Source organism: Pteropus medius, unplaced genomic scaffold (assembly GCF_902729225.1).
Source record: "Pteropus medius unplaced genomic scaffold, Ma_sr-lr_union100, whole genome shotgun sequence".
Lineage (NCBI taxonomy): Eukaryota > Metazoa > Chordata > Mammalia > Chiroptera > Pteropodidae > Pteropus > Pteropus medius.
In genome coordinates this window covers 141,954-158,933 of record NW_024350397.1, presented here as the reverse complement: position 1 = coordinate 158,933, position 16,980 = coordinate 141,954, and the positions used below count along the sequence as shown (strand labels likewise).

Genomic DNA, 16,980 nt, shown 5'->3' with positions numbered 1-16,980 from the left:
CATACAGGCTGAATAGGGCGGCTGAGAGATATGTAATGATCTCTCCCACCCAGTTCACTCTCCCATGGTGCGATTGTTTTGCAGCCCCAAGAGGCACAATAATATTCATTTGGCTTAGCACATGTGGGGCTTCCTTCCTGAGGACACATATAAAGCTATGTTCCTTGAAGGCCTTTTTCCATAGTGAGGTTTCTGCAACCATATGGGGATGACCAGAGTCGGCCCCTTGCCTTATAGTGAGCTTTGCCAGGCTGCCCGAGGATGGCACATAGATCTACATTGAAAATAGGTTGTCTAGAGGTATTCACTATGGAAATAGGAATGCCCGTCTCGGTTCTAGTTAACTCCCATCTATACCCTTGGGGCTGGTGAGGATTGCTGGAGTGACATGTAGGAAGATAGAGACAATTAAGATGGTCCAGTCCGAATCCTTGAAAGTCTTATCTTTAGAGGGTCCTCTGACCAACACAGGGTCCATTGTTCCGATGTCTGTGGTGGATGCGCAACCTCGATCCTAGTATGGTGAATCCAATGACGGCACCCAGCTACCTTGACTGCGGCGGGTATTGTGAGGATGACAGGGAAAGGTCCGTCCCAGTGGGGCTCAAGAGAAGCAGGCTGTACCTTCTTCACCCAGATCCAATCACGATACATATAACCGAAGGCCCTGGAGCGTGGTTGTGTGGCTGGACTGGATGCTAAGTGATTGTTCTGGTGGCAGAGACCAGTTGGTGGATCTCCCGCCGTGCGAGATGGAGGGCCTGCAAAGACTTAAGCAGTGAAAAATTATGAACTTCTGTTAGCTTTTCTTCCTCTAACAGGGAGGAGAGGAGGGAGTCTTCCAAACATTATTTCATAAGGCGTGATGCCCTTACAATAGGGTGTACACCATGCCCTTAACAGGGCAAAGGGGAGGAGACTCACCCAGTTTTCGCCAATTTCCAGCTTGAACTTAGTTAAGGTTTCTTTCAAGGTTCTATTCATTCTTTCTACTTGCCCTTAACTCTGCGGCCTATAAATGCAATGCAATTTCCAATTGATCCCTAACACCTTTGCTAGAGATTGGCTGGTCTGGGCGATGAACGCCGGGGCCGTTGTCAGACCCCAGTGTTATGAGCAGGCCAAATCGAGGCACTATTTCTGAGACTAATTTCTTTGCTACTACCTGAGCTGTCTCCTGCTTGGTGGGGAAGGCTTCAGTCCATCCTGAAAAAGTGTCAATGAACACAAGCAAGTACTTGAATCCAAAGGTTCCTGGGCTGACCTCAGTGAAATTCAACTCCCAGTGTTCCCCCGGTGCCTGTCCACGAAGCCTCGTCCCCTGTTGTACTTCCTTGGAGGGCCCTGGATTCACTTGTGTGCAGATGTGGCACAGCTGATACCTGCTTAGCCATTCGTTGCAGCCCCGGGATGTAATAGTCTCTTTTCATCAGTTCAATTAACTTGGTCCCTCCCAAGTGAGTGCCCTGGTGAACCTGGGTGATAAGGTCTCGGCCCAAGGCCTCAGGTACTACAATGCAGCCGTCCGGAATCCTAATCCACCCAGTAGATTCCTCTTTTCCTCCCAGCTTGTTGCATAGATCAGCTTCCCCTGGAGTGTAGGTAGGGGTGTCTGTTAGCACTCTGGGCGGTAGGGCCGGCAGAATGTCAATTGGCCCCACTGGTTTTCGGGCAGCCTCCTTTGCCGTCTGATCAGCGAAGGAGTTGCCTTGTGCTACCTCAGAGCCCTGGGCAGTGGATGATTGCCACTTTCTTTGGCAGCCAAATTGCCTCAAGCAAGGCTAGTATTTCTTCCTTATTCTCGATTTCTTTTTCTCCCTAGGTCAGTAGCCCCCTTTCCTTATATAACGCCCTATGTACATGTGCCGTGGCAAAGGCATACCTGCTGTCTGTATAGATATTAACAGTTTTGTTTTTACCCCACCGCAGAGCTTGAGTCACTGCTACTAGTTCAGCCCGCTGAGCTGAAGTTTCATGGCTTAGGGCTTGTGCTCAGATGACAGTCTCAGTGGTAACCACTGCAGCCCCAGCATACTTGACTCCTTCTGAGACGAAGCTACTCCCATCCGTAAATAGAGTAGCATCTGGATTTGGCCAAGGGCTGTCTGTCAGGTCCCGTCTGGTGCAGGTGATGTTCTCTAGGACCTCAAGACAGTCATGTAGGGGTTGGCGAGGGTCATCGTCAGGCAGTAGGGTGGCTGGGTTGAGTGCGGCAGATTTCAGGAACTGTATGTGGGGTGGGTTGAGAAGCAGGACCTGATACTGGGTGATTCGAGCGTTGGAAATCCACTGGTCCAGTGGACTGTGAAGCACTGAATCAACTGCATGTGGGCTATGATCTGGAGGGTCTGCCCTAGTGTCAGTTTTAGGGCATCCTTGGTGAGAATTGCAGTGGCAGCGATTGCCCTCAAACAGTTGGGCCATCCTGCTGCCACGTAGTCCGGTCTTTTGGAGAGGTATGCAACTGGTTGCTTCCAGGGTCCTAGGGTCTGTGTCAGGACCCCTTTTGCGATTCCCTGCACCTCGGTAACAAAGAGCTGGAATGGCTTTTCAAGGTAAGGCAGGGCTAATGTAGGGGCTGTGGTTAGGGCTGCCTTCAGGGCTTCAAATGCCTTCCTTTCTTCCTTTCCCCAGGCTAGGTCCTCTCCTTTCCCTCTGGTACTGGTGTACAGGGGCTTAGCTATTTCTGCCAACCCCGGAATCCAAAGCCTGCAGTAACCTACTGCTCCCAGGAACTCTCGAACCTGTTGCTTGGGTCACGGTTGGGGTATCCTCAGAATAGCCTCGATCCGACTAGAGGACAGGGCCCTGGGCACTCTGTAAGACAGAGTAGGTAGCTCCTGTGTCTATCAAGAAGTTCACAGGCTTGCCCCCGACTTGTAAAGTTACCCTGGGCTCCCAGGAGCTTATAATGTAAGAGCCCTGACCTCCTCATTCTGCGTCCTTGAAGAGGATGAGGGGGGCCTTTTTCTCGGAGGCTTGTCCTTTTTCAGGGCACTCATTCTTCCAATGTCCCTTTTTCTTGCAATATGCGCATTGGTCCTTCTCTAGCCCGACTCTGGGTGCCTGTCCCTGGCCTCTGCCTTTTCCTATTGGTCCCTTTGGATTGGCTCCTTGCATGGTTGTAAGCAGGACCTTGGTCATCTTCTTGGTCTGTGCTATATCTACCTCATCTCTATAGTTGAATACTAGTTGGGCTATCTCGACCAGTTCAGACAGGTTCTTACCTTCAAACCCTTCCATCCTCTGCAGTTTCTTTCTAATATCCAGGGCCGACTGACTGACAAAGGCTAAATTTACAGCCCTCCTATTATTAAGGTCCTCTGGGTCAATAGGGGTATATAACTGGTACGACTCTAAAAGTCGTTCCAGGATCGCCACCAGTGATTTATCCTTAGCTTGGATGACCTCGCTTACCTGAGATAAGTTAATGGGTCGTCGGGCGGCAGACCGGAGGCCCTGGAGCAGAAGCTGGCGATACCGTTGGAGAGCCTCCTTACCTTAGTCGGTGTTGGGGTCCCAAGGCGGACGGGTGTTGGGGAAAACATGCTGGATGCAGGCCGGATCGGTGGAAGGCTGGCTGCCCGTTGGGCTCTAATACCATCCTTGCAGCCTCCCTCAGGATTCATTCCCGCTCCTCTGAGGTAAACAAGACCTGGAGGAATTGCTGACAATCTTCCCAAGTCGGCTGGTGGGTAAAGAAAATAGTCTCTAGGAGAGAGATTAATCCCTGGGGTTTCTCTGAGAATGAGGGGTTCTGGTGTTTCCAATTGTATAGATCGCTGGTGGAGAAAGAGACATAGACCATGAATGGCCTCTGGGTTTCTCCCCCAACCGGGGGTGCCAATTGCCGGAGCGAGGCCAGGACTGCTGCCTGGTTTGAGGAATCAGGAGCAGAGTCAGGGTGTTGAGGGGCCGATACACAGCTCCAGTGTGGGTATGGGGAAGGCTCCAGAGAGGTTTTGCCTCCCGGTTGGATGGAGACAAGAACGGGTTATGAGGGGAGTTAGGGGGAGGAATAGTGATCTCGGGGTCTTCAGGGAGTTCCTGTAAGACAGAGTAAAGAGAGTTAAGTGTTTGTCTGGATGGTTTCTCCTTTTGCCCCTTCGGTGCTGAGAGAAGGATAGGCTTGGAAGTTGCCCTTGACTCTTGACCACAGCAGCAGCCCTTCAAGTACTTGGGGGCATCAGAAATGATATCAATCCACACATCGATATATGGAGCCTGATCAGGGTGGCCAGGATCTCTGTAGATGATATCCTGTACCTGAAAGGCTGCTTGCAGGTCGAGTGACCTTTCTGATGGCCACCCTGTTCCAAATGTGGGCCACTCTAACTGGCAGAACCTTTGGAGGTCGAAGGGAGTGACATTAGCTCAGTACAGTGACATTAGCTTGGGCTCATCTCTTAAAATCCTTAAATTGGTTAAGGAGGCACTGCAGGGGGGTAGGACAATTTGAGGAGGAAGCCTGACTTCTGTTAGTAAAGACAGGCAAGAAAAGAGAAAATCCCCACAAAAGCCAAGTAAGCCAGGGCTAGGATCAGCCTCTGACCTAACGTCCAGTCGGGCAGGGCCACGGAGGCCAGACCTAAGGAAAGAATCAAACCAAGTAAACTTATGAAGTTTACTTAGTAAACTTTTAAAATTAGTAAACTTAAAGCAATAGGAGGGTAACAGTACATTTGGCCGGTCCAGACAGACAGACACAATACAGACAGACAAGACAAACTACAGGTAACACAAAACGCTAGCGCACCAGAAACCCGAATGCCTGGAGTCAAGTCTGACATCTCAGACCTTGACCGGACTAGGGAAGCATTGCTGCGTCCAGCCTTCCACTAGTTCCCTTTAGGGCCCACCGACAGTCAGATCCAAGCTCAGTCTGACTCATCGGTGAAGCTGCTCCAGATGGCTTGTGCCCAATTGTTACAGAATGAAACCTTTTTGTCCACCTGCCCTCCTGGGTGAGTCTGCCTGGCGTCTGGGGCTGAGGAACGTCTCTCAGCGGCCGTCCCCTGGACAGGCAGGTCCTCGCCCAAGGCGGCCAGAGTTACGGGTCTTGGGAGATCTCCCCCGCTGGAGAGATCTCGCTGGGGCCTCCAAATGTTATGGCGCGAACGATTCTAAGACCCACGGAGCCAATTGAGATTAATTATGAGCTTTTATTAGCCGGCCGGTGACTGACTCTACCACGCAGGGTTAGAGGAGATCAGCCCCGAGCTTCCAGAGAAGGCAGCTTATAAAGCCTCCAACTACATTCTTGAATAAGCAGATTACAAGAAGCAGAAGTTAGCCGTTAACGTTTTGTACAAAGATAAATGTATCCCGAGGACTCTCAGATCAAACAGGGCCTAGTAGACAGTTTTATCACCTGCACCTTGGAATGTTGTGCTTCTCCTGGGGCTGGCGCCTGGAGATATCACCTCCCTGTAACTGAGTTACTGCTCTCCCTGGGGGCTGGTGCCTGGAGATACCACCTCCCTGAAACTGGAGAATTTCCACTTTTACAGTACTGCTAGAAAGGAAGTGAGCATTCATGCACAGATAAGGCAAAATAGTATTGTGTGTGTGTGTGTGTGTGTGCGTGCGCTAAATGAGTGATAGACAATAAATGCTCCAGAAATTTAGACAAGAGTAATTGGTCACTGAAGTTTAGGGGGAACCAGAAAATGCTTCGTGAAGGAAGCAGGACTTGAAAGATGGGTAACAGTTTAGACAAATACAAGGGAGCAACTGTCAGGCAGAATAAATTTAGTAAAAACAAAGGCATTCGGCTATGTAATGGACGATACTTTTGATGGATAAATCTGGCTATGTATAGGAAGTAAGTAGGGAAAGGGCAGGCATAAAGGCATGCAGACCTCATCGGAAACTAGTGGAAGACCTGAATGTGATGGTGGCAGTAGGAGCTGGAAATGGAGGGACATATAAAAAGACAAAGGAATAACAGTCTTCGTGAAGGACAAGGAGAAGAATAGGGCAAGAAAAACATCAAGCATTTCTCTAATGTTTTAAGCCTCACTTAGTGCCATAGATAAGAAAGAAAACTCATGACAGAAATGGGGAGGAAAATGAGTTTTTAACGACGTTGAATTTTATGCGAAGGTGAGTCTTGGACGCAAAACTTTTCAGAACTCTTATAGAGCCGTGGTTCTGAAATTCAGAGCAGATGACGAGACACTGAAATGAGATGACATTCCTGACCAATGTTCTGGCCTGGGTGCTCTGTCCCCCGTATACACTGTTAACCTTAAATCCCCGGGGAAAACGTCATTCATTCATTCATTCATTCTTAGGTTTCAGACATAACTTTTTGTCCTTTTTCTTTTTCTTTTTTTTTGGCAATGGATTCGTCTTTTAGTATTAATTCTTTCACATTCAGAAGATACGATCAGCTTGTAAGGAAATACCAAAGGCAAGATTCTTAAGATCTGAAGTTTGGGATGGCCTATGAGCAAGCCCAGAAGAGAAGGAGAGATCGTAATTAAGAAACACTTGGAGGCGTGATGGGTAAGGCCTCCTGAGTCTGTGCTATTCACAACATGCCCACAGCAATAGCCCTAGAAAAGAACCACAGGGGAGAAAAAAGATCAAATTTGAGCCATCAGCTTCTCTGCATCTTTGGCTGTTCCTCTCAGCATCAATGATGAAGAACAGAAATGCCGCTTGCAGAACTCACACTCTCTGAACAGGTACCTACATGAGCACTGTGACTCATGGCTTGTATAGGGCTGCTCTATCCAGGTGTAACAGGCCTTTGTGGCTGAAAGATCAGGTGCTACCGGTGGGGAGAGTCCTACAGCATTCCTCCCACTTCCCCCAGTAGAGGTTCCAAAACCACACCCTACATTCCGGGCATCTCCTTGCCTCCTGTTGATTATGCACAGAAGCTTTGGTTTGCAGTGGAAGGAGTGTTCATGTCATTGTTTAGTTGTTTCGATAAAGCTCGAGGACATGGGAGAAATGGATGAAAGAGAAAGTCTCTGGAGGAAGTAGCTGCTGTGTCCTTTTGGTCCCTCGGGTGGAATTTCAGCCCTAGGATGAGAGGAATCAAGGTAAAGAGCTGGAGTGGCCAGATTAGATTTTGTAGCTTGATACCAATAATGCTGTCTTCAGGGCCCGTGTGACAGTTTAGTCCAGACTGGGGAGAGAGTCATTATGCTTTAATTTATCTGACCCCAGACCCATTATAACCAGGCAATATCACTTCTCACCAAGGAATTCACTTTACAGCAAAAGAAATGTGGCAGTGGGCTTATGCATGCCTTTAGATGTCATAGATGTTATCACCACATCTCTCCCAGAAGCAGTTGGCCTGATGGACTGTGCAATGGCCTAAGGCAGGCTCAGTTAAGCTGCCAGCAAGAGGACAATATCCTGTGAGGCTGGGTTGCTGTCCTGAAGCAGTAAAACTTTAAACTTGCAACCTGCAAATGTTGCTGCTTTTTAAATAGAATTCATAGTCAACAGAGGCACTTGGCTTCCTGTGTCTATGTTAGATGTTCCTCCTCTGCGACTCCTACCATAGCCTCAGCTCTCTCTGAGCTCTAGAAGTACTATGTCCTGCCTCTTCTTCAAATCTAGCTTAAAAAAGTCTTTCAACTAAATTAATCTCTGAGATCCTTCTGTTACCAAACTCAGGTTCTGCTGCTTGCCGCCCATAAGCCAATAACTCGGGAGTTCAATAGAAGGAAAGAAGGTTTATTCAAGAGCTGGCATCATGAGAAGACAGCTGACTCCAGTCACAAAAGCTGTCGCTGTGCTGCTTTACTGCAGGCAGGGGTTATTATAGGGAGAGGGCTGGGAAAGAGATCAGGGAGAAATCCCAAAGCCTCAGGGAGAGGGCTGGATCCTAGATGGGAGGGTTGGCCAAGGCCACCTATCTTGTCTTCTGGCCTTGGTTTGTTTCTCAGGCTGCCCAGAGGGGAGGCAACTGAAACAAAAGAATTAACAAGGGGGGGTGGGGTGGGGAGCTCCTCTTTTAAGGTACAGTCAGCCTGCTCTGATATGCAGCCTGGAGCTGGTCAAGCGGAGGTCTGGGGAGGATTTGGCAGTCAGTCTTCCGGTACCAAATGGTCTGGGAACTGTTAGCTCCCTTTGAAGTCTGTCTCTAGAGTTCTCAATCAAGCAAACTGCTTATCTACAAATTACTTAACAAGGCATTTTTAAGTACTTAAAATATGAGAGTGAGATTGTAAAGACAAAAAGGAGAAAAAAGAATAAAAATGAACACCAAACAATCACAGTTACAATCTCCACTGTCATGTCCTCATTTGCATTTCTACGGAAGTTTTGTGGATCTACCTATAGTGGACCCATGAGACAATAATTTATAACAAATTGCTCGACCCTGGGATGAGACATAGTATTCAGTTCCTCTACTTGGAGGAAGAGTTCTCAGGCACATGTGCTTTCTAGTTGTCAAGGCCTGCCTGCATAGTTTAGTTATACTTATTATGATTATTCTGAATATTCCATAAGAGACTAATACTAACACTAATACAGTTAGGCTTAACTTTACAATTTCTCCTAGGACAGGTTTTATTCTTGATGGTATCCAGGAAAATAAATGAGAAAACCAAGGGAGTAGGCATACAGAGGTGGAAGTCATAATACTATTATATTAGGTAAAGTCTGCTTGAACCGGGAAAAAGCTACATCAAAGAAACGAAGTCTGTGTGCAGTTAGAGTCGGGTTACCGTTCCCGTTACACTTCCTCGTTGGTTGTCCCAGCCTGACCATGCTGCTATAAATGGTCCCTTAATTGTATTCTCTTGAGACATCTGAGTTAGATTCTGTTTCTTGCTGGTATCCTGCCTGATGCAGCCATTCTCTTCATCAATTCGTTGAAATAATATTATTTCCCATTTTACAATGAAAGAAATTAAGTCACACAGGGTTAAAGTGATTCATCCTAGGTCATAAGGCCAGGGTATGGGAACTGAATCCAGCTCTCTTGATATACTTCCATTACTCCATATCATCATCATAATCAGGCACACTTTAGCAAGACCTGGAGAAAGTTTACTTCCCAGTTCCCAGTGGTAGAAAGAAAAGTCCTAACTCACCTGGCTTTTTCCTAGTTTCACCTCTTAGCCATCAAGAAGCCACAAAGGAAGATAAATTAACTTTGGAGAACACTGATTAAATGAATATAAGTTCTACGCTATGCAAATATTTGCATTTTGCACATTTTTACTACTGACTAGAACTTCTTAGATATTTCATGTTGATGCTGATACTTCCAGTTCAAAATGCCAGGTGAACAGTCTGATATCAGAACATGGGGTGGAATGAATGGACCACAATCCAAGGTAGGCAGCAGGTTTTCTTGAAGACATAGTAAGTGAATAGTTAAACTTTGGAGTGAATGATAAGAAGACAAGCATGGCGCCAATAGTCAACCACTTGGATTACTAAAAGCCAGCAAGGGATAAGCTAATGAATGACCTCAATAGAAAATACAGTGTTAGAGGTAAGTATGGTTTTTATTATAAAGTTAGTTGTGAATTATTAGTCAATATGATGCAGGACAGGGCAAATTCCCCGAGTTGGAGGATAATTCAAGCCCTGCACTGAGAGAAAAAAGGGTTCTTTGCTGAGCTCAAGAAAGAATTCAAATGCCCCCCAAAGTTAGAGTCAAAAGGAAAGTTTGTTGGAGAACAACGCTCCATAGACAGAGCATGGTCTCCTCTCAGAAGCAGAGAGTGAGAGAGCCTAAGAGAGACTCAGACAGAGACAATAGAGAGAGGCAAGGACAGTGAGAGAGACAGAGTAAAGGCACTGAAAGGGACCCCGAAGTATTCAGGGAATTCGGTTTATATGTCATTCTTTAGTTTGTGTGAGTTACAGTTTAAAGACTTTGTTTACCTATTTCCTTTCGATATATGTGAGAAAGGATAAGAGTATGTAATGTGGAAAGGTAAGAATATGTAACATAAAAGGCCTGCTGGCAATTCCCAGCCTTTGATGTGTAGGTTCTCCATGTTTTTAGCCATAGAGAATGAATGATTTATTTTGTGTAGGACGCCACTCAAAGATGCTGTTTTCCCTTCACAGTGTGGGGAAATGGGTTGTTAGCAATCTCAGCAGAAATCTGCCTTTGTCCACAGGATTCCTGTGGTCTGGCTGCAGGGCTGATCAGCATATTGCAGTCTCTGAATATAGCTTAATTTAACATTCTAGTTCTCTTGCCTCCTCCCTACATTAAATGCAGTATAAGACTCTAAAACTGAGATAAACCTGGCATGGATATACCTGGAAGTCGAAATCACAGAGTGGCAGAACTACTGTTCTATAAGGACACTTGAGTTCTGGTCCTTGCTTAGCTACCTTTTGACTCTGTAACCTTTCATAAGTCATTTAGCTTTTCTGACATGTATCTTCACATAAAATAAAAGGTTTGGGAGTGTGACATAATAAGAAACGTGTATTTGGTCTCTGCACCTAGTTCCTGACTCGGAGCTCCTAAAAGCCTTGTAATTTCCTGAATGATGGGAACAGGAGGAACATCTTACACTGAGCTCCCAAACCCTTCGGAACTTCCTGGACGACAGGAGCCTCTTTATCCTAATGAAGCAACTTTTGGTGGGCTCCTGGGTAGCCTTAGGGTGGCGCTGGTCACCAGAAATAATATTTGTAGTTTCTGTTTAAAAGATTCCCAAGATCAAGCCAAGAAATTAATCAACATAAGGAGAGTCACGTAAATGCCACATCAAAAGAGAAGAGACAAAAAGCAAAGCCAAAGAGAGAAGAGAAGATAAAGGATCATGGGCATATACAAACAACATAGATGGGCTGGAAGGGGCAGGATACAGAAATGATGAAATATAGGATGAACATCAGAGAGCTGGAAGAAATGAGAAGGGGGCGGGGTGCAAATACCGAAGAGGGGCAGATGCAGAATTAATGCTACCAGCACCAACTGATAGTCATCACATTTCCTTGTTTCTAGGGTCTTAAAACGGTATACATTTTACAAGATCCTGTTTCCCAGTCCTCAAGCCTGGCCTCAAAAGGACATGAAATTGTTTCTCAGGCCCCTCCCAAGTCAGCAATTTATTAATCTTGATAATTGAGTTAAAGTACAAAACATAATGAGACCTACCATTTGAAAAACCCATCGATCGTGTTAAAATGTATAAGTTGGAGTAGGGATTATGCTGCTGTAAAGAGACCTCAGAATACAGTAGTTTAAATAAGAAAGACATCTATCTCTCTCCCACTTAACAGATACCTGGGCAATGTAAGGTGGGTAGATGGCTGTATTCCAGGTGCTCATCCAAGCCCAAGCTGTAGGGTCAATTTGCCAAACTCAACCTGTAGCTTCCATTTCTGGATCCAAGGTAGCTGATTCTGTTGTGGTCACTGTTGTTTCCTATTCAGGAAGAGGAAGAAAAGTCCAGGAAAAAGAACTCACCTTTAACTAAGTAATGCAGAAATTCACACATTACCTCCTCACACTTCTTTGGCCTGAGGTTAATCACATGGCCGCACTTACCTTAAGGAAGTCTGGAAAATCTAATGTGCAGCTTGGCAGCTGGGTGCCCAGCTAAATCATGGGGTTCTGTGATCAAAACAAAAAGGAAGAATGAATACTAAGGGACAGTGAATAGTTTTCATCATAAGATGTATCTCCAAGACACCTGTGAATCAAAATGTTGCTTTTTGAACCAGTGGCTCAAAAAGTAGTTCCCCATTCTGCCTAACTTTAAAAAAACTTATCATTTGCTAAAATTGATGTTTTTGGTGTACAGTTCTATGAATTCTAACACATGAATAAATTTGCGTAGCCACCACCACAATCAGGATACAAAAGTTCCATTTCTCTTCCAGACTCCCTCATGCTACCCCTTCATGTTCACATCCTCCTCCAACCGCAATCATTGTCAACCATTGCTCTGTCCTTTACCACTATAGTTGTCATTTTGAGAATGTCACATAAATAAAATTGTATGTATGTAACCTTCGGAAACCAATTTCTTTCATTCAGAATAATGCCTTTAAGATACATCCATGATGTTGCATGTATCAATAGTTTGTTCCTTTTTATGGCTAATATTTCTTTGTATGGATGTAATGCAGTATGTTTATCCATTACCCATTGAAGGATATTTGTTTTCTTTTTCTTTTGTCTCTCTCTCTCTTTTTTTTTGTTTGAAATTGTGACTAGAAGTTCCAGAAGTTTCCTTGTAGTCCAGGTTTCTGAGTTTTTATTATAAACAGTTGTTGAATTTGGTCAAATGCTTTTTCTGCATCAATTGATATGAACATGTGGCCTGTTAAGATGGTGGATCACATTTAATGATTATTGACTATGAAACCAGCCTTACATTTCCAGATAAACCCCAGTTAATTTTGGTGTGCTATTTTTTATATATTATTGGATTCAAGTGGCTAATTTTTCTTAAGGATTTCTGTGTCTACGTTTATAGGAGATATTGGTCTATAGTTTTCTTTATCTATAGTGTCTTTGTCTAGTTTTGATTTCAAGGTAATGCTTGTCTCATAAAATGAGTTAGGAAGGGTTATCACTTCTTTTTTCTGGACGAGATTGTGGAGAATTGACCTGAACTCAACTCTTCCTTAAATACGTGGTAGAATTCACCACTGAAATAATCTAGGTCTGGTGCTTTATTTTTTGGAAGATTATTTATTATTCATTTAATTTCTTTAGAAATTTGGTAGAATTAGTGTTATTTCTTCTTTACTTGTTTTGTAGAATTAACCAGTAAAATTATTTGAGGCTGAATATTTCTATTTCAGAAATTTTTAAACTGAGAATTAGTTATGTAAAATGATTTTAGAAACTTTCAGGTTATCCATTTCATCTTGGACCAGTAATAGTGGTTTGTGTTTTTTGAGGAATTAGTTCATTTTATCTAAGATATTGAATTTATGCAAGTAGAATAATCCTTGTAATGTATCCAGGGTATGTAGTTATTCTACTCTTCTTTTCCTTAATATATGGTAATTATGGTGACTTCACAGTTTTTTTCCTGATACTCTTGCCAGAGGTTTATCAAATTTATTGATTTTTTTTTCAAAGAAACAGTTTTTAGCTTCATTGATTTTTCTCTAATTTTTCTGTTTTTACTTTCATTAACATCTCCTTCTCTTTATGATTTCTTTCCTTCTGCTTGCTTTAGATTATTTTGTCCTTGCTTTTCTGGCTTCACATAAGGAAGTTGAAGGTATTGATTTGAGATCTCTCTTCTAATATAAGCATTTAATGCCGGAAAACTCATACTAAGCACTGATTTAGCAGCATCCCACAAATTTAGGTGTGCTATATTCTCATTTTATTTCATTTGAAAACATTTTATTTCCCTCGAGGTTTGCTCTTTGGCTCATGAAGTATGTAATGTTTGTGGCTAAATTCCCAAATGTTCAGAGATTTTCTGTTATCTTTCTGTTATTGATTTCTAGTTTGATTTCATTATTGTTAGAGAATTATTTCCATGATTTTAATTATTTAAAATTTGTTAAGATTTTGTGTGTGTGTGTGAACCAGAATGTGGTCTATTTTGGTAACTGTCCCATGTACACTGGTAGCTATTCTACTGGTTTGGGGTGGTGTGTCAGTTGGATCCAGTTGGTTGATAGTGTTCAATTCTTTTACATGCTTGCTGATATGTCTATTACCAGAGAGGAATAATTATCTACTTCTCCTTTTACTCCTATCATTTTTTTGCTTCATGTATTTTGAAGCTTCATTGTTGGATGTATAAAAAAGTAATAGATGGAGTCATTTTAAAACGGAGCCAGAGCTGCCATCCCAGAGGAATTGCCTTGCACATCTTATGTGTCAACTCTTCGGAATGTTAAAACAGGGCAAAATAACCTTTGGACTGGGCCTAAAGCAACACTGTATCCCAAAGAACTATTTGCAAGATTAAAAAAAAAAAAAAAAAGCAGATATGACTACCAGACTGATGCAGCCTGACTAAAATTTTAAAAACTGTTTAGAGTTCGTGTCACTCTCTTATCTGCTCCAGTAGACATGCCTTCCTTCTATTGATGTAACTGTTCCCTTTCCCTTCCTCAGAAATACTCCTTGCCTTTGTCTCCCAGTTGGAATACTGTTTGGGTTTTTAACTGAATCAGTGCTTCCTGAATAGCTATTCTTTTTGATCTCAATAAATGCTCGTTGCCACTCTCTTTGAAAGGCCTTTTATCTTTAGGTTAACAGATGCACACTAATTTAAAATTATTTTGTCTTCTGGATGAGTTAACCCTTTTATTGTTATATAGTGTTCTCTTTACCCCTGGTAATTTTATTTCCTCTGGAGTCTACTTTGATAAACTATAGCTATTCCAGTTCCCTTTTAAATAAATGTTTTCATGATATAGCATTACATTTAAAGTGAAGTTCTTATAGACAGCATAGAGTTAGTTCAAGACATTTTTAAATTCATTCTGACAATTCTGTTTTTTAATGGGTGTATTTAGATAATGGAAATGTTTGGACTTAGCTCTACAATTTTAGTTTTTTCTTGTTCTCTCTGGTTTTTTTATTCTTCTGTTTCCCTTTCCTGACTTGTTTTGGGGTTACTGAACATTTCTTAGTATTCCATATTAATTCATCTGTTTTTAAAATTATATGTTCTTGTATAGTTTTTAAATGATTGTTTTGGGGGTACAATATACATACTTAACTTTCACAGTATACTTAAAATCAGTATTCTACCTCTTCAATGGGAATTGTAGAAATCTTACAAACATATATATCCTTGTTACTTCTCCCTTATATGTTCTAGTTATCTTATATATTACATGTTCATACATTGAAGTCCCCATTAGACATTGCTAAAATTTTTGCTTTCAAACATCAAACTTATTTTCAAGAACTCAAGAGGAAAATAATAAACTATTATATTTACTCATATATTTGTCATTTCTGTTGCTCTTCCTTAATTCATGGCATTCTAAGTATTCTTATGGCATCATTTCTCTTCTGCTTGAAAAATTTTCTTTAGCAATTCCTTCATACCAAGTCTCCTAGCAATAAATAATACTCTGAGTTCTCTAATCTAAGAATGTATTTCTTTCACCTTCATTTCTGAAGGATATTTTTAACAGCTACACGGTTTTGGGTTGATAGTTCTTTTCTTTCACCACTTGAAAACTGCTTTACTTCTTTCTAGCTTCCCTGGTTTCTTATGAGAAATTCATAGCCATTTGAATCACTGTCCCTCTGTGGGCAACGAACCATTTTTTTCCGGCTGTTTTCAAGACCTTGTCTTTAGTTTATATGTTATATATACCTGCACATATATGTCATACATACATATGTACATACATGTATACACATGTGTCATACATACATATATACATCATATAGAGGTAACAAGGATATATATGTTTGTATATGTTATAACATACATATATACATCATATATATGTATGTGTGACACGTGTATATATGTGTGTATGCATGTACGTATGACATATATGTGTTGTAATGTATCTGGGAATGGATTTCCTTGGGTTTATCCAGTTAAGTGTTTACTGATTTTCTTAAATCTGTAGGTTTATGTCTTTTGCCAAATTTCAGAATTTTTAGCCAGTTTTTCTTCAAATAGTTTTTCAGCATCACTTTTTTTCCTCCTTTGAGACTGCAATGACATGAACGCTAGACCTTTTGCTGTTGTTCCATAGGTTCTTAAGTCTATCCTCTCTTTTTAAAAAAATATTTTTTCTCTGTTTTTCAAACTAGATCATTTCTATTGATCTCTCTTCACATATACTGGGTCTTTCTTCTGACTTCTCTAGTCTGCTATTAATCCAGCACCTTTTAATTTATTATCGTGTTTTTCAGATCTAAAATTTCTATCTGTTTCTTCATATTATTTTTTTCTGAGATTTTCTATTTTCCCATTCAAGAGTATTTGTGATTGTTTGCTAGAGCATTTTAAAATAGCCGCTTTAAAGTCTTTGTTAAATAATTTCAAAATCTGTGTCATCTCAGCATTGGAATCTGCTCATTACCTTTGAGTTGAAATTTTCCTGATTCTTTGTAAACAGAGGAATTTTGGATTATATTCTGGACATATTGAATATTATGTTTTGAGACTTTGAGTCTTATTTGAAACTTCTGAAAAATGTTGATATTTTGTTTGAACAAGGAACCTCCCTGACTAGGTTCAGGAAAAAAGTTTCAACCCACTTTCTATTGGTGGTTCCGATATGAGTTCAGTTTTCAGAGCTTTTGCAGGGCTATTTGGACCTATCTAGTGTATGCACCACCCAATGGCCAATCTGACGCATGGGCAGTGATGTATCTCTTCGTCAATTTCTCCAAGTTTTTGGTTTGCTGAATAGAATCAGGCCCATTCACGTGAACTTGGGGATTAGCCCAGGAATTCATAAACAACTGTACAGGTCATTTCCCTGAGCCCCTCCTTCTTGGTAATCTGCCCAGTACTTCCCAGTTCCCCATAGATCCTCTTCTTAGTTCTCCAGCCAGAGTTAAGGCTTTGGTTTTCCTGGTACGCTGTGCACTCATAGCTGAGCCACGTCCATGGTCAAGTGGTGGGAGGACTGAGAGAGGTAAAACAGCCATGGGAGTTGGCCCCGCTATCTTGCTGTCTCCTCTAAACTGAGAGAAAGGTTTTTCTCCCTAAGAGTTTTGCCTGCTGCAGGCTCCTGTTGCCTCTGGCCGCTTTTGCTGCCACAGGATTGTTTGAGGCTGCGAGCACGAGAACAAAGGAAAGAAAAAGAGGGGGCCGGATTTCCACATACTCTCTGAGCTTACATATTTCAACGTTATATTTTAGGAGGTTACATTTTCCTCTCCTCAGGTTACCACCAGAGGACTGCTCCCAGAGCTGTTTTTATGTGCTTCCTTGTCCACTTCCAGCGCATTGAGCTGAGGTCAGGAGATATCCGGGGCGGGGAATGGTAAACTCACTGCTGGTTTAGTAGTATTCCAAATTATGGGCTTCTTCCCTAAGCCATATGCTACTATTTACTTTTCAG

The 16,980-nt window shown here is 42.5% G+C and overlaps 1 protein-coding gene across 1 annotated transcript in view; it reads left to right on the top strand.

Moving 5' to 3' along the window:
• The first annotated feature begins 10,493 nt into the window (after window positions 1-10,493).
• Window positions 10,494-16,980, top strand: part of PTCHD3 (patched domain containing 3) — a 43,622-nt gene continuing 37,135 nt past the window's right edge. Inside the window, 1 exon segment of the mRNA XM_039839664.1 lies at window positions 10,494-10,702. Within this exon segment, the coding sequence (XP_039695598.1) occupies window positions 10,494-10,702 (209 nt within the window).